The 24868-nt window shown below is 39.8% G+C and overlaps 1 protein-coding gene across 1 annotated transcript; it reads right to left on the bottom strand.

Annotated features, from left to right (window-relative positions):
- Positions 1–5815: 5815 nt before the first annotated feature.
- On the bottom strand, positions 5816–23736 carry ZNF677 (zinc finger protein 677). Its single transcript, XM_040632919.1, has 5 exons — positions 23011–23736; positions 20881–20945; positions 15018–15171; positions 13365–13532; positions 5816–7819 (listed from the first exon to the last, which is right to left on the bottom strand). The coding sequence occupies exons 2-5, from the start codon at positions 20893–20895 to the stop codon at positions 5832–5834; spliced, it is 2325 nt and encodes a 774-aa protein (XP_040488853.1). The 5' UTR covers positions 20896–20945; positions 23011–23736; the 3' UTR covers positions 5816–5831.
- Between the last annotated feature and the right edge of the window lie 1132 nt (positions 23737–24868).

Raw genomic sequence — 24868 nt, 5'->3', positions numbered from 1 at the left:
GAAGGCAGACGCCTAATGGCTGAGCCACCCAGGTGCCCCAGCTATTCTAATAGTGTTTATCGTTTTTCCATGATTTTACTGTGTCCGTTACTTTTTGAAGTGAATTTCTTGTAGGAAACATTGTCGTTGGTCTTTAAAAATTACAATTTACAATTTTTGCTTTTCACTGGGGTCTTTAGACCATTTCCTTTTACTGATATTATATAGACTTAAATTATCTTGCTGTTGGTTTCATCATATCTCCTTTCTCCTGTTCCCCCTTTCTCTCTTCTTTGAAATAGCTTTTACAAATGGTTTTGTTTGAAATCTTTTTTGGTTTACTGGTGTCAGCTACAGCTATTGTTTAAGTGCTTGCTGTAGTGGTCGTACTACACAACTTCGTCTACCTTCTTGTGACTTGATACTTCTTCTTGGAGAGCATCAGACCCTTCCTTTCCACGTGTACTTCCATTTCTCCACTCCTGCCCTATGCTATCGTTATTACAGGTTTACTTTTACATATGCACTAGACCGTTAGTTTCTTAAACAGTCCACTGTATTTTAAAGAGATTTAAAAATAGGAAGTTGCTTCTAATTTACCCATAGAGCTACTTATCCTGGTGCTCTTAACTCCCTTGTGTAGATCAGGGGTTTGCAACCTACAGAACATGAGCCAAATATGCCATCTGTTTTTAGATGAAGTGTAAGAGGTACTTTGATCCAATAAGGACATACTGGAATAGCTGAACAGAAACAGCATGGGCTACAAAGAATAAAATATTTACTGTCTGTTCCTTACATAAAAAGTTTGCCAACCTTGTTCATAGAGTCACATTCTCACCACATCTGAATTAGTATAAAATTTGGGATATGAAACATAACTGAAAAGTCAATTCTGTAGTCAAATATTAGGCACTGGTGACAAAAGACTGGTCTCAATTGGAAGAGTACAACTAGGAATAAATGGGAGTCAGTAGGTCTTGTACTCATGAGGAAAATATACGAAATATGCGTTTTGTTACTATTCATTTGAAAGTACAGTACTTTATTATATGGTAAAAGAAATTTATGATATGGACATTGAAGATATAACTGGGGCACAAAGACCCACCAGTTTTACTTGATACACGTTCATAAGTGGAAGTAGCAATATACCCCTGGCTGGCTACAGGGGTGTACACAACAGGAAGAGCGTGTATCTTAACAAGTCCTGGGATCAAACCTCTCAGATAGTTTTGACAAATGGTATTTACTATCTTTCCATTAGTTCATTACCCCACCCCACCCCTGTGTTCTCTTGGCAGTGGTAAGGCTGCCATGAAGAAATACGTCTGTGCAGTCTCTAAACAGGTCATCATGATTTTGGATCTATTACATATCATCTTAAGTACTCTGGGGAATTTTGTTAAAATTTAAAAAATTGTAACTATAAGGAGTCCCAAATTTTAAATGTCTCCAGTAGAAACTTAATATGACATTTCACCAAGCCACATACCAGTCGCAGTAAATATTTTCCCATCCTGACAACTTTCTCCTTCTGTTTCCTCTACCCACCTGCCCTTCCTCATTTGTATTTACATGATACACTTTCAGTGATTCTGCTCAAATGTCACCTCATCGTATGGGCGCTGCCTGAAAACATTGTTTAAATTAGGAAACCCTGTAAGTCTATCACTGTATGTGAACACACTTACCATACTTAGCATCATCATATTTTATCCTTTTAGACTTACCCTTACGGAATATAAGCTACTTGAAGGCAGGGGATTTTGTTTCCTGTGAGTATCAGTGATCAGAAGAGTTCCTGATAGAGTGAGTGAATGTAGAAAGTTACTGCAGTGCAAATGCTTCAAATGGTCAAGTAAACATGTAATTATATCTGTGGCACCAAATTCCTTATTCCTGTAACTTCGTGTTCTGAACATTTCGTCATAAATTCTCACGCTATATCTTGTTCGCATTGTGAATTTTAGGCAACATGTGTCAAACAGCTCTAACTCATCAGTGAAGGGATTTGCTTTTTAAAGATTTGTTTGACGGGGAGGAGGGGGAGAGGGAGAGGGAGAATCTTGAGCGGACTCCCTGCTAAGCATGGAGACCAATGTGGACTTCATCTCGTGACCCTGAGATCATGACCTGAGCCTGAATCAAAAGTCAGACGCTTGGGGCGCCTGGGTGGCACAGCGGTTAAGCGTCTGCCTTCGGCTCAGGGCGTGATCCCGGCGTTATGGGATCGAGCCCCACATCAGGCTCCTCCGCTATGAGCCTGCTTCTTCCTCTCCCACTCCCCCTGCTTGTGTTCCCTCTCTCGCTGGCTGTCTCTATCTCTATCGAATAAATAAATAAAATCTTTAAAAAAAAAAAAAGTCAGATGCTTAACGACTGAGCCACCCAGATGCCCCTGAAGGGATGTTTTAATGAAGCTTTTCTAAGCTACAAAATTTTAAATTCAAGAACCCCTCTCAAATGCTCCATTCTACTCTCAGTACAAAATATTCATCTTTTTGGTCACATAGGACTGTCTTTGTGAGTGTCCTCCTGGAAGGCTGAAACAAGTAGGTGGTTTATCATTCCCAAGTAACAGGAAGCCCAGAGTTGTGATGTGGGATGTGACAGGTTCCCTGGGCGGTTCTCCGCTGGCTCTACCTCCATTAGCACTCAGCCCTCTCTCCTTAGAGCAGGATGGCCACTGTGTGACCAAGGGTGAGGGGCAAAGCCCTTTTCGTTATTACATTTTTGTCTTATGTGGACATGATAATCCCAGGAATTTTTTCCAACTAGCTAGAAATTTTAATAATGCAACTTTAATAAGGTTATTAGGGACTTTTCAAATTTCATATTCACGCCTAAACAACAGAAGGTAAAAGAAAAAGATGTTAGAGAAAACATTTTGCAGACCAAATTAATAATACCTCTTATTAATATTAAATGACAAGGTAGTCAAGGATAACTGTGGGAAGTTTTCAGCAGACTTTGTTCTTTATCCTGAGAGTATGTTCCCTGCAACCCATGACCAGCTTGACAGGTGTTCCAAATGGATTCAAAAATTATTAGTCCAGGGTTTCCTAACTTAAAGATTTATTTCCTTTGAAATTTTATTGTAATTTTATTTATCTGAACCTAAAATAAAATAATTTGCCAAGTTTCAATACCGATATTCTGATTCTAGTACCTTGGTAGAGAAATGAAAGGACTGATTTTGAGATTCCATTCATTCCATTCTACCTTAAAGAGGGATTTACAAAAGGCTTGTAGCTGGGACATATTCTATGACTTCCACATGTATTTTAATATTCGACTATAACTTAATAGAAATATGATTGTGACATCAGAAGTGTAAAGATACCTTAGGTGATTTATCTAAACAGTATCTCACCATTTCCAACAATCATATTGTGCAGCGGGGTCTGTATGTGCACCAGGAAAAGGAAAGTAGTGTGTTAGCATGAGGAACATTGTGGTCTTCCCCTACCAAGTCAGGAGTAAACATTCAGTTTTACATTGAAGAGTCTGACTCCATTTTTGATGTCGGACAAATGGTACCTGTTAAGCCTCATTATAATCTCTTACTATTCTGTCCATCTGGGCAGGGCAAGCTAATAATAAAGCCCGAGTGCCCCTTCCCTTGGCATTAGTTGAACGTTCACACTGTAAGTGCCATCACCCCAGCCCCACATAAGATCCATCATAACAAACCAGTCACCATTCCCTGCGTTCTCTAGCCACTTTTAGAACGACCTGCGGTCTGTCCTGCTCTCTCGAGAAAGCATCATTATGTAATAAACATTCTCATAACACTTTATTGTTTGGAGTCCTCACTCATGACATCCAGACATCCTGTTCCAGTGGAGTAAGCACAAGTGCAAACTAGCAAAAAATGTTTTAGAGGGTAACTATATGAGATTGCTAGTTATCAAAAGATTCCCACTGTGTCAGTGTTCGTTCTTGAGAGTAAACTCAATGAACACTGATCTTTTCAATTTATTTTCCTGGGCACTCCAGCCCAAGAGATTATCTTTATCCTTATTTCTGAAATTTTCTTTTATTTCCTAATACTTTTCATATGCTTACTACTTTTTTATTTTCATTTCGTGTAAAGGTACAACCCATGGGCCTCATTTCAGCAAAAAAGAAAGGCATGTAGAAATATAATCATAGTGTATGTTCATGAACAGGGAGGCAAGTTTCAGAGGGTGAGAGTTTGAAATTGCATAACTTTCAAATTCAAATTATGAATATGTATTTCCAAGACTGTAAGTTGTATGAATCTAACATGGCGGAAAGTTGTTATGGATGACATTCAACCTAGGGAGCCCAAGGATGTATTAGTGTTCATTATGAAATGCCCTGAGGAGGTGGGATGCACTTGGGCTAATAAAAGGCGTATGATTCATTCAGTGTTGCCAAAAAAAAAAAAAAAAAGTTTCTATTTTACTTAAGATATGAGAATTTATAACATCCTAAATCAAATGGTATCAAAATGCAATTTCAGTGGCCAAATTTGAATCCTTCACAAGCATACTACTCTCGTTCTTTTGATTAAAATGTCCTCTAGAACTTCTTCTTCGGTTTCCAAAAATAAGATTAATTTTTACTAATCTATGATATACAACAACTACCTTTCAAAAGAGGGAGAGCTCATCATTCCCCCTCAATTTTTTTCTACATATGCCATCCCTAGTAACCTGTTCTTCTACTCACATGAAAATCTCATTCTATGTCCTGGCCTACTCTGTTTCATGATCATCCTTTCCTATAATCATCCTCAACAAAGGCCCTCAATCATACCAACAAATCTAGAGAAGATGCTGTGATCACAGAAAACATGGCAATTTAGGTAACAGTTTTACACTATTCCCTGCCTCTCCCTATGCTCTCAAACTTACACCACACTGTATCTTAAAATTAGTATCCTACCTAGTTTTTCCAGGTTACTTGGTATAAGCCCCACCTAATGAACTCGGTGCTTTTACCTTACTGACCCCTTCTGAGACCATTATGGTCTCCTGAAATTCAGGTAATTAAAGTATAATATCAGTGGATTCCAAACTTCAGGTTGTAAGTCATCAATAATAATGCAGCCTCAAGAAACCTCAAATAATTTTAAAAAAATGTATAGGAGCTTTTGGCTGGCTCAGTCAGAAGAGCATGCAACTCTTGATCTTGGGGTTGTGGATCTGAATTCCACATGGGGTGCTGAGATTACTTAAAATATTTTTTAAAAATTATAAGCTGAAGATAGTAGGTCTTTCCACAGATATCCTTGTTCTATTGACACACATCATCTCATTAGTTTTAAATAACTTAACTTTTCTGTGGAATTTAACATCTACGATTGGTTAATCCTCAAAACAGACCTACGTCCCCCTAGTATGAATTTTCTTATTGTAGTCCATTTAGAGAACTGGCTAAACAAATTACCACCTTCATTACATTTGTAAGTTTTTGTCCAGAATGAATTCTTTGGTGTTTCCTCAGGTAAAGACCTTGACACATCTGTATGGTGTCCATCTCATATGAATTCTTTCATGACCACAAAGTTGTATTTTTTTTTACTCACTGGAAATTTATACCTCTTAATCCCATTTGCCTCTTTTACAAAGCTGATCACACTCATTACATCCGCAAGGTTTCTATCTAGTAAGAACTGTTACGTCCCACAAGGTATAAACTTTGGAGAAGCCTTGCCATACATTACATTTGTGTGATTTCTTTTAGAGGTTTATATTCTGCTATCAAGTGAGGTGTAAGCCCCCGGTTACAAGCTTTGCCACATACATTAATTTCATATGGTTCCTCTCCATGAGGGAATCTCTGATGTTGAATAAGGCTTGACCACTTGCTTAATCATTTTATTTGTAAGGTTTCTTTCTACCATGAGTTCTTTGATGATCCCCAAAGCTTGAACTTTGAATTAAACCACTGGCACACATACTAGATTTATGATGTTTCTTTTCACTATGTATTTTCTGATGCCTCGTTAGTTTTGCAAACTGGGTAAAAGCTTTGCCACACTCATTACATTTATAAGGTTTCTCTCCAGTGTGGATTTTCTTATGCTGAGTAAGATGTGAACGCTCCGTAAAGGCTTTGCCACACTCATTACATTTATAAGGTTTCTCTCCAGTATGAGTTCTCTCATGACCCCAAAGGTGAGAACGTTTAATAAAAGCCTTATCACATGTATTACATTTATAAGGTTTTTCTCCTGTGTGAATTCTCTGATGTTCCATAAGGCTTGAACTTTGGATAAAAGCCTTGTCACACACATCACATTTGTGTGGTTTCTCTCCAGTGTGTATTTTCTGATGCCTAGTAAGGTTTGCAAATTGGGTAAAAGCTTTGCCACACTCATTACATTTGTAAGGTTTCTCCCCAGTATGGATTTTTCTATGTTGAGTAAGATTTGAACGCTCAGCAAAAGCTTTGCCACACTCACTGCATTTGTAAGGTTTCTCTCCAGTATGAGTTCTCTCATGACCCCAAAGGTGTGACCGTCTGATAAAAGCCTTATCACATTTATTACATTTATAAGGTTTTTCTCCTGTATGAATTCTCTGATGTTCTATAAGGCTAGAGCTTTGGATAAAAGCCTTGCCACATACATCACATTTGTGTGGTTTCTCTCCAGGATGTGTATTCTGATGTCTAAGGAGGTGTGAGCACTGCTTAAAAGCTTTGCCACACTCATTACATTTGTAAGGTTTCTCTCCGGTATGGATTTTCTTATGTTGAGTAAGGCTTGAACATTCAGCAAAGGCTTTGCTGCATTCATTACATTTGTAAGGTTTCTCACCAGTATGAATTCTCTCGTGACTCCAAAGGTGTGAACGTTGGATAAAAGCCTTCCCACATTCATTACATTTGTAAGGTTTCTCTCCAGTATGCATTCTCTGATGATTTGCAAGGTTTGAATTTTGACTACAGACCTTGCCACATATGTTACACTTATATGGTTTCTCTCCTGTATGGACTCTCTGATGTCTAGTGAGGTTCGAACACTGGTTAAAGGCCTTGCCACACTCATTACATTTGTAAGGTTTCTCTCCAGTATGGATTTTCTTATGTTGAGTAAGATGTGAACGCTCCGTAAAGGCTTTGCCACACTCATTACATTTGTAAGGTCTCTGTCCTGAATGAATTCTCTCATGACTCATGAGGTTTGAGCTTTTGCTAAAAGCCTTCCCACAGTCATTACATTTGTAAGATTTTCCTCTAGTATATGCTCTTCTGTATTGTGCAGGTAACAAAGGATATTTTAAAATCTTCCTGTATTTATTCCAAATGTTTTTGATACTAGGAGGAATTCTCTGAAGTGGTGAAACAGAGGAACCATTGTTGACAGATTTCTCAACTTGATTACATTCATACATTTTTTCCTCAGTATGAAATCTCCACAGGTCAGCCAGGTGTGCCTGCAAACTCAATCCAGTTCTACTTTCCAAACAGTTTATGTACCAGTTTCCAGCACCACTTACGTTATTTTCCAGTTTTAACAAATGCCTTACAAATGGCTCATCATGCATGAAATACTGGTCTGTATTATTTCTTGCAGAAATACTCTGCTTTTGAGGAAAAGTAATTGAGGATTTATTAAGTTGCTGATCTTTTCTATGAGTGAGATTTTTGTTATGTGTCAAAGGCACTTCTTTGTAATTTCTTGCATCGTATCTCCACTGACTCTCAAACTCATGCATATTTTCCCAGACTTCCTTGAGATCCAAATCCTTGATGCCATGGTTTTCATTTCTCTCCAATATCACTAAGTGGTATAATTTTCCTTTATTATTGTCCTCTATTGGTGGTAATTCCTTGATTGCAAATCCAGCAGAAAGGCTTCCTATCAAATAAGAGTTAGAAGGTAAATATTTTATACTGAATTACATAATTATACAAAAAAAATACTTATAATGAACATAGGAAGTTTCTCAAGCACAGTCTTCAAACACTATTGTAATATACGAAGACTACTGTAATATATAATGTTTTTAAGTTTTCTTTTTATAAATTTTTCCATATTAATATTTTCTCTGATCTTAAGATAAATTTTCTAAACATACATTATATACTATACATATTTCTGGATAATTGATATTTCATGATTAGGGAGCTGATCTATATATTGGCTATGATATAACTGTATATGAAATCATAATTGAGATTTCTGTCTTGCCTAATTCTTAATCTTTATAAAAATGTGTGCTTACCTGAACCTGTTTATATGGAAGGACAGTGTTAACAGCAGCTTTTAAACACAGAAACAATTTTTGGCAGTGTCACTGTGGTCCATGGCAGTGGTCTACATGCATAGATGTGGTTAGCAGCAAAAGCAGCCAATAACAGAAAAACAGGACAGCAATGACATGTATGTCAACAAGGACCAGGTGACATTTTTAATGGAATTCAGTTGAAAAGGAGGACAGGAACAAAGCAGGCTTCATAGGTTAACTGAAATATGTAATTTCAAGAGCTTAAGAAATTTTCTGGCAAATCCAAGTATTATGAGCAGTAGTAATAAGGGAATCAGGGAGTATTAAAAGACTTCCTTTGTTTCCTTAAATAAAATGAGACATTTAAATATTAGTATACCAACATGTACATGATGAATCTAAACAATAGGATTATTTGTAGCAAAAAAAAGTCAAAGCATCTTGAGAAAGAAGAACAAAGTTAGAGGCATCATGTTCCCTGATTTCAAACTCCTTCATTACAAAGCTGCGGTAATTAAAACAGTATGGTATTGGCATAAAAACAGACACAGAGATCAACAGAAGAGAACCCAGAACTAAACCCACACACATGGTCAACTAACTTACGACAAAAGAGTCATGAATATACAATGGGGAGAGGACAGTCTCTTCAATAAATGGTACTGGAAGGGGCGCCTGGGTGGCACAGCGGTTAAGCGTCTGCCTTCGGCTCAGGGCGTGATCCCGGCATTGTGGGATCGAGCCCCACATCAGGCTCCTCCGCTATGAGCCTGCTTCTTCCTCTCCCACTCCCCCTGCTTGTGTTCCCTCTCTCGCTGGCTGTTTCTGTCTCTGTCAAATAAATAAATAAAATCTTTAAAAATAAATAAATAAATAAAAATAAAATAAATGGTACTGGGAAAACTGAACAGCCACATGCAAAAGAACAGCACTGGACCACTGTCTGACACCATACACAAAGTAACTCAAAACAGATTAAAGACTCTAACTTAAGACCTAAAACCATAAAACTCCTAGAAGAAGAGACGGGGGGTAATAAGCTCCTTGACACAGGTCTGGGTGATGATTTTTTTTCTCTCTTGACACCAAAAGTAAAATCAACAAAAGCAAAAGTAAGTGGGACTTACATCAAACCCAAAAATGTATGCACAGCAAAGGAAACCATCAACAAAATGAAAAGGCAACCTACTGAATGGGACAAAATATTAGCAAATCATGTATCTGATAAGGGGCTAATAATCTAAAATAACAGCAGAAAGCCCCCAAATAGTCCAGTTTAAAAAATGAGAAGATCTGGGGCGCCTGGGTGACACAGCAGTTAAGCGTCTGCTTTCGGCTCAGGGCGTGATCCCGGGGTTATGGGATCGAGCCCCACATTGGGCTCCTCCGCTAGGAGCCTGCTTCTTCCTCTCCCACTCCCCCTGCTTGTGTTCCCTCTCTCGCTGGCTGTCTCTATCTCTGTAAAAAAAAATAAATAAGGGGGCGCCTGGGTGGCACAGCGGTTGATCGTCTGCCTTCGGCTCAGGGCGTGATCCCGGTGTTGCGGGATCGAGTCCCACATCAGGCTCTTCTGCTGTGAGCCTGCTTCTTCCTCTCCCACTCCCCCTGCTTGTGTTCCCTCTCTCGCTGGCTGTCTCTGTCGAATAAATAAATAAAATCTTTAATAAATAAATAAATAAATAAATAAATAAAAATCTTTAAAAAAAAAAAAGATCTGAATAGACATTTTCCAATAAAGACATACAGATGGCCAACAGGACCATGAAAAGAAGCTCAGCGTCGCTAATCATCAGGGAAATGCAAATCAAAACTGCAAGGAGATACTACTTCACACCTGTCAGAATGGCAGTTATCAAAAAGACAAGAAATAAGTGTTGGTGAGGGGATGGAGAATTTGTGCACTGTTGGTGGGAGTCGAAATTGGTATAGCCAGTATGGAAAACAGTATGATTGTTCCTAAAAAAACAAAAAACAGAACTACTGTATGATCCACCAATTCCTCTTCTGAGTATTTATCTGAAGAAAACAAAAACATTAACTCAAAAAGATAAATGCACTCTGATGTTCACTGCAGCACTATTTACAAGAGCCGTGATACGGAAACAGTCCAAGTGTCCACTGATGGGTGAATGGGTAAATATGTGTATATACAATACAATATGATCCAGCCTAAAAAAAAAAAAAATGGAATCTTGCCATTTTTGACAACATGTCTGGACCTTGAGGCCATTATGCTAAGTGGAATAAGTCAGCCCAAAAGACCAATACAGTATGACCTCTCTTATATGTGGAATCTTAAAAAAACAAAATAAAAAAAAAACCCTCTTAGACACAGAGAATATACTGGTGGTTGCCAGAGGCAGGAGGCTGACAGGATGGTGGCAGAAATGGGTGAAGTGGATCAAAAAGTTAAAAAAAAAAAAAAAAAATGGGTGCTTGGCTGGCTCAGTTGGCAGAGCACGTGACTCTTTATCTTAGGGTTCTGAGTGTAAGCCCCATGTTAGGTGTAGCAATTACTTAAAAACAAAAATTAAAAATGACTTGCTGCTGGGTGCCTGGGTGGCTCAGTATGTTGTGTCTGACTCTTGGTTTTGGCTCAGGTCATGACCTCAGGGTCAATCGATTGAGCCCCATGGCAGGCCCTGTGCTGGGTGCAGAGCCTGTTTAAGATTCATCCCTCCCACCCCCCACCCCCACTTGCACACACATGCTCGCTTTCTCTCTCAAAAAAAACCACAAAAAACAAAAAACTTGATGCTGCCTTTTGAGTCCTTAAAAAAACCACAAAGATATCAATATGGTGCTTTCCATATACTAGGAATGCAGTAAACGTCTGCGGAATGATACAGGTTTTTCCTACAGAAAAGCTAACTAGAGATCTCCGTAAGCTGTGCTGTATTTAAACTACATCTAATTTTAGAAACTTTTTGGAATTATCCACATCATGACTTCCTCCTAATTAATGCACAGGGGCCCGACCCTAAGAAGCCAGGATGGCCCAGGAAAGAGAGATTTTAGCTTTATTAGTACCAGGAAAAGGATCAACTAAGACACTATCATCTTCTCAGAGGGTTAATGGAAGGTGGCTTCCTTGTACAATGAAGTGACTCTGTGTCCTCTAGACCAACGCCGTCAGTAGTGAAACATTTCTGTCTTGGTCAAAACAGGTAATATGATCTTACATATTGAAATTGACTTTTGTACAGGAAGAGAAATGTTGCAACAGGAAGAATATGGCCAGTAAAGAGCAGCAGTGGCTGGCGGGGGTGGGGGGGGGCACCAAAGGGAGCATCCTGAGTATTTTAACCCACATGACTATTTGTGTGAACACAGTTCTCAGAGGCTGCAGGTAGGATTGATCTGAGTTGAAACAAAAGTGCTCACCACTGTGCCTAAGTGCCTTTCATCCTGGAAAATTAAGACTGAGAAGTTTTTTAGCATTTAACCTCAAGTCCTCCCAATCATGAAAATCCATGTATCAGATTGTTTTTTTTTTTGTTTTTTTGTTTTTAAAGATTTTATTTATTTATTTGACAGAGATAGAGACAGCCAGCGAGAGAGGGAACACAAGCAGGGGGAGTGGGAAAGGAAGAAGCAGGCTCATAGCGGAAGAGCCTGATGTGGGACTCGATCCCGGAACGCCGGGATCACGCCCTGAGCTGAAGGCAGACGCTCAACCGCTGTGCCACCCAGGCGCCCCGATTTATCAGATTGTTATTGTAGATACTATATAGGATTCTAGTTGACAAACATAGTTTACAAACAAAATCTCAATAAAGATTATTCATAGGATCCTAGTTGACAAACATAGTTTACAAACAAAATCTCAATAAAGATTATTTCCTGCAGCCTTTAAAACAGCCTTCAAGAAAGTCAAAAGAGAACCCCCAGGATGGGAGAAAATATTTAATCACATATAATAAGGGACTTGGATCTAGAATATATAAAGATAAACTCAACAACAAAAAGACAACCCAATTTTAAAATGGACAAAGAATCTGAATAGACATTTCAAAAAAAACACAGAAAAATGGCCGGTAAGCACACAAAAAGATGTCTAACAGCAATAGTCATTAGGGAAATGCAAGTCAAAACCAGAATGAGATACAAATCCATACCCCTAGGCTGGCTATAAGCAAGGAAACAGATTACAAGTGTTGATAAGGATTTAGAGAAACTGGAATGCTCATACATTCTTGGTGGGAATGTAAAATGGTACAGTTGTTTTGGAAAACAGTCTGGCAGTTCCTCAAAAGATTAAAGAGAATTACCATATGACCCAGCAGTTCCGTTCCTAGCTATATGCTAAAGAGAAATGAAAAGTGTATGTCCCCACAAAAACTTGTACAAAGATGTTTATAGCAGCATTATTCATAACAGCCGTAAGGTAGAAACAACCCAAATGTCTATCGATGCATGAACGGATAAACAAAATGTGGTATTCATACATGGAATATTATGTGGCAATCAAAAGGAATGAACTACTACAAAAACCACGAAGTGATGGGGCGCGTGGGTGGCTCAGTCGTTAAGCATCTGCCTTCGACTCAGGTCATGGTCCCAGGGTCCTGGGATCGAGCCCTGTATCGGGCTCCCCGTGAGTGCTTCTCCCTCTCCCACTCCCCCTGCTTGTGTTCCCTGTCTCATTGTCACTCTCTCTGTCAAATAAATAAAAATCTTAAAAAAACAAACCACAAAGTGCTACAAAAACCAAATAACACACACAAAAAAACCCTGCATATGAATGTTTCTAGCAGCTTTATCTATAATTGCCCAAACTTGAAAGCCACCAAGGTGTCTTTCAGTAGATGAATGGAGAAATAAACTGTGGTCCATTCAGACAATGGAAATATTCATTCAGCACTAAAAAGAAATGAGCTGTCAAGCCAGGAAAAGACATGGAGGAAACTTAAATGCATGACAATCTGAAAAGGCTATGTATCCTGTCTGATTCCAACTTTATGACATTCCGGGAAAAGCAAACCTATGGAGACAGTAAAGAGATCCATGTTTGCAGGGGCTAGGAGGGAGGGTGAAATAACGATTTTATTGCTGGCTCAAAGGAGACAATCATATTATGTCTGATCAACACTGTCACTGCCCTAGGGAAGCCCTGTTAAACTGCACAAAAACTAGGACAACAAGAGGCAAGTACCACTTAGGATCTCCTGATACCTTCCATCTCGGCATCCTGCGACATGCTGACCACTCTACCTGGTGTCTTCAAGAAGCACTTCTTTATGCAGCAGGAAGATACTGTAACATACCAAACAATGTTCTTCAAGAATTTGTTACCCGGTAAACCTCCTCCATGGGAGAGTCCACTTTGAAGCTGTTTGTCACCTAAAGGTGGGTTATCACAGCAGGACAGAGAATGAAACTTTAGACCCTTGGAATTGTATTTCAAAAGCAAGTTTCAGAGGCAAAATCTTAGAGGAGAAGAAACCAGGAAGACCAGGGTCTTCTATGTTCAGGACTAAGTAGAAAGAAGAAGAGGGAGAAAAATATAAGATATGGGAGTAAAGTAAGAGGGTCAAGTTTTCTGGGGTTCTTGAAAGGGGCTGTGTGCTCTACCCAGACTGCAGGGTGAATGCCTGAATGACTGGGGTAAACCCCCACATGGCAGTGGTGATCAGAGAGAATCTCACTATCTAGGCTTTATATTACTGCTGGGCCACAATCTCAGAAAGACCCACCCCATTTCTTTTTATACACGAATGGCAAAATGAGAACTGAAGAAACGGTTGAGGGGCCTGAGTAGGCAGAGAGGGCTTGACACAGCTCCATGAAGTCTCATGGAGCCCCAGATACAACAGAATGGCAGCCGTTTTGTTTGTCTCCTGAGAAGTTCTCCCAAGGGTATAAAATGGAAATGGAAATTGAATAGGTTCTGGGGTCAGCACTACAGAGGCCTCAGCTCTGATCTGTATGGAATGGGAACCAAGAGGAATCAAGGGGATAGACTGCTTAGAGACAGACATCTTGGTCCCGCTCAAACCATGGCACCAATATGGTCAGAGGGGCCAGATAAGAGTGTTATAGGTCATGACAATGGGAGTCAAAACTTTTACGTATTTGATTTACACATCTGAATTACAGACTGAGAAATGTGTGTGGGGTGGGGGGAGGATTTCCTTTGAGAGCTCGTAAGAAATAAACTTATTTTCCCATAGCTCTTTCCCAAACAATATTTAATGGAGCAGCTTACTCTGCCCATCTGAGCTCTTGTGTTCACATCCCAGTACATTCCCACCTGTCTGCATTTCCCCCTATTTCCCCTTCACTTTCCACAGTCCAGGGCTCTTCCCCTTGTTCCGAAACGGAGATGCTATTCAGCTCAAGAGACTTCAAATTATAAAGAAAAAAAAGAACGTGATATGCTTTGCTCTTCCAGAACACATTCCCAGCTCTTTGTTCAGTGAAGAAGAGAGGACATTCATTATATGTGGGTGTAGAAAAGTATTTCAAAAATTAGTCAACTGACTGCCTCCTTCTGAATGCTTAGTGGTTATTTACATGTGCAGATATCTAGTTCTCTTCCAAGAACTACTGAATCAAAACCACAAGGGTAAGCCCACAGAATCAGGTAGTTTTTAAAAATTCACCGTAAGGTTTTCTGACTACTAATGTTCTGCAACCACCTAACAAAGCATGAATGTAGAACTTCTAAAGAAAAGGGAAGCTAGAGTCCACTTGCCACATTATGAAGCCTTTCCATTCTCAATCAAAACAGCTTCAATCACTCCCTTAAGAACAGGGATCTGAAATTCATACAAATCAAGTCAGGGGCTCTCAAGACAAAACGCAAAGGCATACAAAAGTAATTACCAACTTCTGGAGGGAAACTGTCCTCACCCAGGGACACCAGGTTCCGGTAGTTCTCCACCATCACGTCCTGGTACAAGGCCCTCTGGGCAGGGTCCAGGCACTCCCACTCCTCCGGAGAGAATTCTATGGCCACATCCCTGAAGGTCAACCGTCCCTGAAATGAAAACACAATTCACCAGGCAGACAGGTGCAGTGTTCTGATTTTGACACAAAATAAAAGCAGCAAAGATGCGTAAAGGCTGACTTGGCTGGAGTGAGTGTTCTGACTGACCTGTGTAAGATAATTCTGAGCAAATTATAGTTCTAATTTTCTTAAGTGAAACTCAACGTAACATAAAATTAGCCATTTTAAAGCACCATTCGGTGGCATTTAGTACATTTAGTGTTGAACAAACATCACCTCAGTCTCGATCAAAAATATTTTTATCATTTCCAATGGAAATCCTTTCCCCGTTAAGTAGGTGCTTCTTATTCCCCCCTTCTTCCCCAGTCCCTGGCAACACTAATGCTTTGTCTCTATGGATTTACGTATTTTGGATTTTTCATGTAAATGGAATGGTACAAAACGTGACTTTTTGCATCTGGCTTCTTTCACCTGGAATAATGTTTGGGGTTCAACCATGATGTAGTATGTATCAGTACATCTCTTTTTTATGGCTGAATAGTATTCCATCGTAGGACTAGACTGTATTCACTCATCTATTGATGGGCATTTGGTTATCACCTTTGGCTAATATTAATAATGCTATGAACTTTCAAGTACAAGTAGGTGTTTGGATACCTGTTTTCAGTTCTTTTGGTTATACACCTAGGAGCGGAATTACTGGGCCACATGGTTTAATTTTTCAAGAATTTGCCACACTGCTTTCCACAGCAGCAACAACATTTTAACATAGCGTCATGGTTCTAATTTCTCCACATCTTTACCAGCATTTTTTTTACTATACTCATCCTAGTGGGTGTGAAATGGTATCTCATTGTGGTTTTGACTTTGCATTTTACCAATGACTAATCCCATTGAAAATCTCGTCATGTGCCTGTTTCATTATCTTCTATGAAGAAATGTCTATTAAAATCCTTTGACCATTTTTTAAATTAGGTTCTTTTTACTTCGGCTGTTGAGTTGTAGAAGTTCTTCATATATTCTAGGTTCTAGACCCTTACTAGATACGTGTTTTGCAAATTATTTCCTCCCATTTGGTAGATTATGTTTTGCTTATGTGATGATGTCCTTCAGTGCACAAACATTATTAATTTTGATGATGACCAATTTATTTTCTTTCTCTCTTCTGCTTTCAGTATCATATATTAAATCCACTGCCAACGCCAAGGTCATGAAGATTTACCTCTATGTTTTCATCTACGAGTTTTATAGTTTTAGCTCTTATGTTCAGTCTTTGATTAATTCTGAAGTATTTAAATGGCACAAGGTAGTTTCAATTTTATTCGCTCTCACATGGGTATCTAGTTGTGCCAGCACTGTTTAATAGACCATTCTTTTCCCATGGACTGTTTTTGGCACCCTTGTAAAAAAAAAAGGAATTGACTACAGATGTATGGCTCTAGTTGTGGATGCTCAGTTCTGTCGCTTTGGTCTATATTTCTAGCCTCTGCTGGAATTATAGTTTTGATTACTCAAGATTTGTAGTAAGGTTTGATGTCGGGAATTCTAGGTCCTCCAACTTCGCTCTTCCTCACATTTGTTTTGGTTATTTGGGGTCCTTACCAAATCAATGAATTTTAGAGTCAGGTTTCCCATTTGTGCAAAAAAAAGGCTGTTGAGACTTTGCTGGGGATTGCATTACTCTTTGTATGACTTTGGGGAGTACTGCCATCTTAACGTCTTCCGCTCCACAAACACAGGCTCTCTTGACATTTATTTAGGCTGCGACTTCGTAGTTTTCTATGTATAAATCTTCCATTTCTTGGTAACTTATTCCCATTCACTTTGATGCTCTTGTAAATGGAACTGTTTACTTACTTTCAAGTTGTTGATCGCTAGTGTACAGAAATACAACTGAATTTTGAATGTTGATATTGTATTCTGTAACGTCAATGAACTTATTATCTCTAATAGTTCTTTTGAGGATTCTTTATTTCTAAATATAAGATCATGTAGTCTGTGAAGAGACCTAGTTTGATTTCTTTTCCAATTTTGACACATTTTTCCTATTTTTTCTGGTGAGAACTTCCAGTACAGTGTTAAAGTGTGGTGACAAAACGGGGCACCCTTATTTTGTTCTAGGTATTAGGGTGTAAGTTTTCAGTCTTTCACCAATGAGTATACTGTTAGCTGTGGAATTTTAATAATAACCTTTTTTTCACACTGAGGAAGTTCCCTTCTATTCCTCATTTTTTAGTGCATTGTTTTTGTTGCAGTGTTCTGTATATGTCTAAGTCTAGTTGATTTAGTGTTGCTCAATCCTTTATTTCCTTACTGCTTTATGGCTGGTTGTTCTAGCCAGTATTAAAAGGGGAGTATTGAGGTCTCCAGCTATTATAGAAGAACTGTCTCAATTTTTGCTTCAAAAAATTGGGGGGGTGCCTGGGTGGCGCAGCAGTTAAGCGTCTGCCTTCGGCTCAGGGCGTGATCCCGGCCTTATGGGATCGAGCCCCACATCAGGCTCCTCTGCTGGGAGCCTGCTTCTTCCTCTCCCACTCCCCCTGCTGTGTTCCCTCTCTCGCTGGCTGCCTCTCTCTCTGTCAAATAAATAAATAAAATCTTTATTAAAAAAAAATGGGGGGCTTTGCTGTTTTGTACATATTGTTCATAGTTGTTTTATCTTGATGGATTGACACTTTTTTCAAAATATAATGTCCTTCACCGTCTTTGGTTAACAATTTAACGACTTAGTCTGTTTGATCTATTATTTGTATAGCTACCCACCTACGTTTCATTACCATTTGCATGGTATCTTTTCACTTTCGACCTATTTGTGTATCTAAAGAGAGCCTTTTATAGATAGAGTGAAATCATTTTAAAAATTAACTCCTTTGTTACGTAATGAAGAGTTTAACCAATTTACATTTCAAGTTATTACTGCTAATAATTACTTCTGCCATTTAGCTATTTGCTGTCTGTAGGTCTTATATTTTGTTTCGTAATTCCTCCCTTCTTTGTGTGTCTGTGTGTGCATACCATTTTGACTGCCTTTGTTATTTTTCTGTATATTTTTATTTTTTGAACAGTTACCCTGAGGATTACAGTTTGCATATTGAACTAAATATTTGAATTTCAGGTGATATTAGCTTTAATAGCATGCAACTGCTCCTGTACAGTCTCCCTTTATGTTCTTATTGTCAAAAACTACTTCTTCATAACATGTATGAACAGGTGTTTAATACACTCAAAAGCAGATTTTTATTATTGTTTTCTACATTTGTCTTTTAGGTCACATAGAAAAAAATTGAGTTAGAAAACAAAAATATAATCATACTGGCTTTTATATTTCTCTATATAGTTACCTTTATTAGTGTTCTTTATTTGTTCCCATGGCTCTGAGGTACTGCTGGTTTCCATTCATTTCAGTCTGAAGAACTCCATCTGGTATTTTATGTAGGCTAAGGCTATTGGTGTGAACTTCCTCAGCTTTCGTTTATCTAGGAGTCTCTTAACTTCACTATCTATTTTGAAGCATAGTTTTCCTGATAATGAATTCCAGTAAATTTTTTTTTAATCTTTCAGACTTTAAATATCTCATGAGATTGCTTCCTGGCCTCCAGTTTCTGATGACGAATAGGCTGTTAAACTTATTGAGAATCCATGAGAAGTTGTTTCTGTCTTGCTACTTTCCACATTCCTTCCGTCTTATAAAAGTTGATTATGTGCTTGCCAGGGATCTCCACGCGTTTATTGTAGTTGAAGTTCATCGAGTTTCTTGGATGTATAGGTTAATGTTTTCAATAAATTTGGGAGGTTTTTAGCTCTTCTTTCCCCACATATTCTTTCTGCCCTTTCTTTGTCCTTTCCTTCTAAGACTCCTATTATATGTATATCAGTATTCTTTTTTTTTTTTTAAGTTTTATTTATTTATTTTAGAGAGAGGGTGTGTGGGTGGGGCAGAGGAGGGAGGGAGAGAATTGTCAAGCAGACTCCCCATTGAGTGTGGAGCCCAATGAAGGATTCAGTCCCAGGAACCCAAGATCATGACCTGAGCCACAATCAAGAGTCAGCCGCTCAACCAACTGAGCCACCCACGTGCCCCTATGCCAGTATTCTTGATAGTGTCTATAGTGTCCCAAAGGTTTCTTAGTCTCCGTTCATTTTCTTTTTTCCCCTTTCTTCTGCCCACACTGGATAATTTCAATTAACCTACTTTAAGTTCACTGATTCTTTATTCTTCTTGTCAGTCTGCTACTGACCCCTCTAGTGAATTTTCAGTTTTGGTTATTGTACTTTTTAGCTCCAGAATTTCTATTCCATCCCATTACCATAATTTCTATCTCTTTATTTTGTTTGTTGAAACATTGTTCTCCTACTTGTTAGTTCTCTTCCATGGCTTCCTTTAGCTGAGTATGTTTAAGACAGTTGATTTAAAATCTTTACTTAGTAAGTGGAATGTCTGGCCTCCTCAGGAACACCATCATTACCAGGTTAACTTGGTAATCATGCTTAAGATATACAATCTGGAGATACCCTTAGATATCTGGAGTGAAGTCAGCCCCTTCAGAAGCAGGCATTCTTGGTAACAGTAAGAAATTGTAAAGGACCTATGTATCTTCACTCAGAGAATGCTCCAGTGAGGGTCTAAAAAAGCAGTTATCTCTCTGTTTACTAACATGAAAACAACTCCAAGACATACGGTATGTAAATATTTAAATTTGCAGAATAAAATATGATTAAACATTTACTTTAGAATATTTCCTCAAATCACATTACAATATATAAATGCACTTTTGTAAGATTTTTATAATAGTTACTAAAGAGAATATTGGTTCCTGATGAAGACAATCCATGATGGTGGAAGATGTGATGGGAAGGGGATATTTTACTTCTTAGTTTCTAAACTCCATCACCGTGTGGAACTGAACCACAGAAATATCTACCACAGACATTTAATACAAACAAACAACATATAACAATAATGAGTAAAATCAAAATTTACTCCCAGCCTCTTTAATGACAGAAAGTTCTGCTCCTATGTCTTGGCTAACTTATAAACATTTTTATCTAAAAGATCTGCTGTGTAACAGTTCCTGAGACCTCAAGAGTTCCATAAGGACCTCAGGGTCCTTGTGAGATGGGTGTGCAATGAATAATTTAAAGAACACTTACTGTTAGACAAGTGGGCTGATTCTACATTTTAAAATTATGTTAATAAAACAAAACACCCTCTCTATTCCTTATTCCTACTTTGAACTTCCCATTCTCTTTCAAAGTATTAATATTTTGGTGTCAGAAATATACTGATTTCCTTGTTTAACGTCAAAAGACATTTATAAAATTAGACGAAGCAAATACCCCGTCGGCCGCCTTCTCCAGAGTGTCTCAGGCATTTGTGCATATTAATACATTCCCTACATATGTAATCTCCTTAACCTTGATCTGTATGAGCTGAAAGGGCATCCAGAAGGGGTCTCTGAAGAATCCTTAATGTCCAACCTCACTGACACCACAGACCCTACTCCCTACCTCCAGTCAATGCCTGCAAAGAAAATCCTTCACAGGATGACGACCTAGAAGGAGCCTCTTCCCAAGTTCCACGTCACTGGGTCACAGTGAGATGGAATCTATATGGAGATGAGAGGAGATTGGGAAAAAGTGTGAGTAAACATTTTAGGCAGGACACTTCAGAGACAGAGATTAACAAGTCCAAAATGTGACATTTTAGGAAGAACAGTCAACTAAAAATATGACTTTTACCTGGGAAAGAGCCATTCCTCCTTTTTTCCCTCTTCTTCTGGGCTTCTTTCTCAGATAAGGTTATTCTGTGTGACAAAAAGTATGTTGTTTAATGCTCAGAATGAACATAACCCCTTCCTCTGCCACAGTATACATACTGGGAGAACCTCAGTATGGGGGAAAGACAGTCCTTTGCTGCTCACTGCAACAGGAGGGAGGCAGGGACAATAACTCCTACACGGAGGGCAACAAGTGCATTTTTCACCCATTTCTTCAGAAAGCCCTCCCCTCCTGCTGAAACCCACATTCTTTTTTTTTTTTTTTTTTTTTTAAGATTTTATTTATTTATTCGACAGAGATAGAGACAGCCAGTGAGAGAGGGAACACAAGCAGGGGGAGTGGGAGAGGAAGAAGCAGGCTCATAGCAGAGGAGCCCGATGTGGGACTCGATCCCATAACGCCGGGATCACGCCCTGAGCCGAAGGCAGACGCTTAACCGCTGTGCCACCCAGGCGCCCCTGAAACCCATATTCTACTGCAACTACATTGTCCTTGTCCACCTGGCACTTGGCCAAAGGAACTGCCACATTCAACTTCTTGGTTCCTCCCTAGGCAGCCAGCATCCAATGAGTGGTTGATGCAGGATACAGAAACCTGTCCGTTCCATCAATTTGGACCAACTCTCAAGGGCCACCTCAGCTCCAGAGCTCCTCCCTGGCAGCCATACTGAGTGTTTATATTTCTGTCCTGATGCTGATGGGAAGCCATAAAAGGGTTTAATATCAAGAGATGACACAATCCAATTTAAAATTTAGTTATGATATAGAAAGAAGGGTAGGACCTGAGAGGGCCATGCCTCTGTCTCTGAGACTACGCTCCTGCCTCTCTTAGTGTTGTTCATTATTTTTGGAGAACTAGGTCACATTTTAAACTCTAATTCTAACTGGGCACACTCTACCAGAAACCTCTAAGGACAAACACATACCCAATTTTGAAAATCATTTCAGGGATCTTATTAGCTCAGATTCAGAATTCCTGGTCTATCATCTCCATTTCACAGGCGGGTGCACTGAGTCTCAGAGGGGGAGTATTTTTACCAAGTTAACCCTTAAGATGTCTGAACTGAGTGAGCAGACCTGGGTGTAAGTAAATTCTGAAATGGTAGCCCAGACAGGTTTAAGTAGAAAGGACTTGTCCTAATTCCAGATCACCTTTCATGTTCCCGAACAAGAGAAGCTTCTCTTTAATGGGCTTAATCAAACCCAAGTTAATTTAATTCTTCTTTTCCAGAAAAAATATAATAAAAATACATGAAATTGAAAATAGTTACTAGTCCTGAAAAACATGAAAAAGGGTCACCTGTGGAGATGAGCTCTGAGCAATCTCTGCATCATAAACAGAAGGGCTCTGTTGGAATAAAGTTCCACATCAGTCCAGCCCATCCTTCCAACATCTGCACAGAAAAGACAAAGGGGACTGGAGGGGAACATCTACTCAGTTGGAGACTTCTGCTCAGAGCTCAGTAATTTATCAGATCACTTCAAGGGAGGGAACTGCTGAATATTAAACTAACCGGCTAAACTAGATTTTGAATGTTAAAAGATTATCAACATCCTTAACGTATGCATAATGAAATACTATAAAGTTATTTACCAGACATCAAACAATAATTGCACTACACGGTAAAGCGGAAAGCATATAAAACTCATAATCTGAAAAAAAAAAAAAGGAAAATGGAAATTAAAGATATCCAATGGGTTCTGAGATTAAAGTTAAAACAGGTGTGAAGACACATCAAATTCAGAAAAGAATGACATCAATCACAGAAAAAAGGGGGAAAGAGAAACAGTACTGTTAATAATGGCCACTTTGAAAAACACCATCTGGTGACAAAGTCTTCCTCCATTTCTTGGAAGGGAAAAGGATGACCCGAACTGACTAAGCTAAGCCTCTGCGCTCTAGATGAATAGGGCTTGCAAATGGAATCATCTTCTGACGCAATAATTAGAAAGTGCAGATGCCTCAAACATCTGGTTTCACAACTCTCATTCTCTTCTGCATAGATGAAACAATTCAACAAATTTTAATTACAGAGCCACAAATCAGTACTTCACAACTCAATATTCTGCATCCAGTCAATTCAATACTCACCTGGGTTTGGGTCCTGTGCTTTCTCCGAGACCACTACGTGTTTTGTTCTCTGTATATGTCTCTCCATGTCCTTGTTTCTCTTCTCTCCTTTTGTCCATCTGTGTTTCCCTCTCTGTTTCCGCATCCTTCTGTTTCCCTCCCTCGCTATTCCTCCTCCAACACTTGGACCCCACTCTACTGCAACCTGTTTCAATCCCTGCCGTTCTTTCTCCCCAAACTTTCTGATGGCCCCCTAACTCCGCAGATTCCTGCCTCTTCCCCGCCATCTCTGTTGCCCCTCTGCCCTCCCTGGAGCGGAGCGAAGGGCCTGCATCCACTTCCGGAGGGACCACTGTACCGGCGCTGGTGAGGGTGGGGGCAGAGTCGGGAATCCGAGAAAGGTTCTGAGCAGAAAAGCGATCGGCAGAGCGATCGGTGTCTACAAGGACCGAAGGCAGCAAGGTTGGGGCCCGTACCGCCTCAGAGCGATTTTAACCAGAAACGAACGCAGACTCCCGGGTCCCGCACCGAGCGACAGGACTCGGAACGTCTTATGGCGACGCCACGAGAGGCGATAGGGACGACCTCCTAGCAAGAGGGACGAGGGGGTCCAAGACTTTTACCTTACCAGGCGACCCCCTAAACTGGGTGTGTAGGCGGGGCTTGAGGAGCGCGCCGGCGGCATGAACCAGAAAAAAGGAGACTCACTCACCCGAGCGCGCCCGTTGCTCCGCGTGATCCGCTTCCGGGTCTGCAGGAAAGCGCGCGTGCGCTTGCGGGGCGGGGGGCGGGGCCTGGGCTGCGCGGGGACCCGCCCCTTTCCCGTCTGTTTGTCTCTTCCTCCCGGCGGTTTCGGGTTCTGCTTTTGGATTCTTTCGAATTCCGCTGGTGTCTTTTGGAGCCAGGCTAGGTACACCATTAGGGAAGGTGGCCGCTTTTATTGGAAACGGCGGTATTTGACGAGTTGAGCACGGTGCCCGTGCAAACTCTGGCGAGTGGTGGAGACGCGCCTCCTAGGGAGGCCGAGCAGCGCGGGGACCTGGGGCGGGGCAGGGGTCCTCGTGGGGAGACCGAGCTGACAGGAACAGCTCCTAATTTAATTGAGCAAAAGCCGGAGTGGTCGGTGTGGGTGGTGGAAGCTAGAATGAGAAATGTAGAACTCCTCTGTGGGAAACATGCTGTTTTGTACTAACTTCCCACCAGAGCTCTTTTTTTAAGTAATTACCACTTCTGCTCCCTATTCGCTGGGCTGCGCTCCTGGGGCTTCCGGCCAGGCCTTGGGCTGCGAGGGCGGAGGGCCGGCACATTCCTTTAAAAGAACCAAAATTTCTGCCTGTGTGGATGTAAATTAATTTCTCTCTTTACATTTGATATTAGAATCCACACCTCTCAAGATGAATTACAAATCCAAACGCCTTTGAGACCTATGGGATGCCATCCTGTATTTTGCTTAAGGCATTAATTACTAAATATCGTTGCAATTTCAGTTTTCTAAAATCTTTATTCTCCGTCATTTTGGAAGAGTATTTTTAACTTGAAGACTACGTATTTTAACATCTTTTTTCTGCTTTTGAATGCTTTCTATCAAGTGCAGATAAGGAGGCTTGTAAAAGCTGTATTCTTTCAGAGATATTTAACTTTTCCTAGTACTGACGAAATATTAGTTTGGAAGTATTTCCAGAGACATGTGATAAGGATGTGTGTTCTTTATGTGAACAATACAAGCAAAGAGTAAAACTGGTTTTTCACATTTTCAGTACCATCATATAAACTTAATAATTGCATATGAAATGTGCAAGTTACTAGCTCCTCTTGTTTCCTGTGGAATTCTGAAGGTGGTGTGGGCTGGATCTGCTTTTCACCGTTAGGTGACTGCTTA

This window comes from Ursus maritimus, unplaced genomic scaffold (assembly GCF_017311325.1).
Source record: "Ursus maritimus isolate PB19 unplaced genomic scaffold, ASM1731132v1 scaffold_19, whole genome shotgun sequence".
In the NCBI taxonomy this organism is placed as follows: Eukaryota; Metazoa; Chordata; class Mammalia; order Carnivora; family Ursidae; genus Ursus; species Ursus maritimus.
Note: the sequence above shows the minus strand (reverse complement) of the source record. Positions and strands in the feature narration are given on the sequence as shown.

Bases quoted from the DNA above. Each gene is read 5' to 3' on its own strand.
- ZNF677 (XM_040632919.1), bottom strand. The intron at 13,533-15,017 runs GTAATTACTTTT...ACCCACCTTTAG, and splicing joins CAGTTTCCCTCCAGAAGTTG to GTGACAAACAGCTTCAAAGT. The intron at 7,820-13,364 runs GTATCAGGAGAT...CTTATTTGATAG, and splicing joins GCAGGATGCCGAGATGGAAG to GAAGCCTTTCTGCTGGATTT.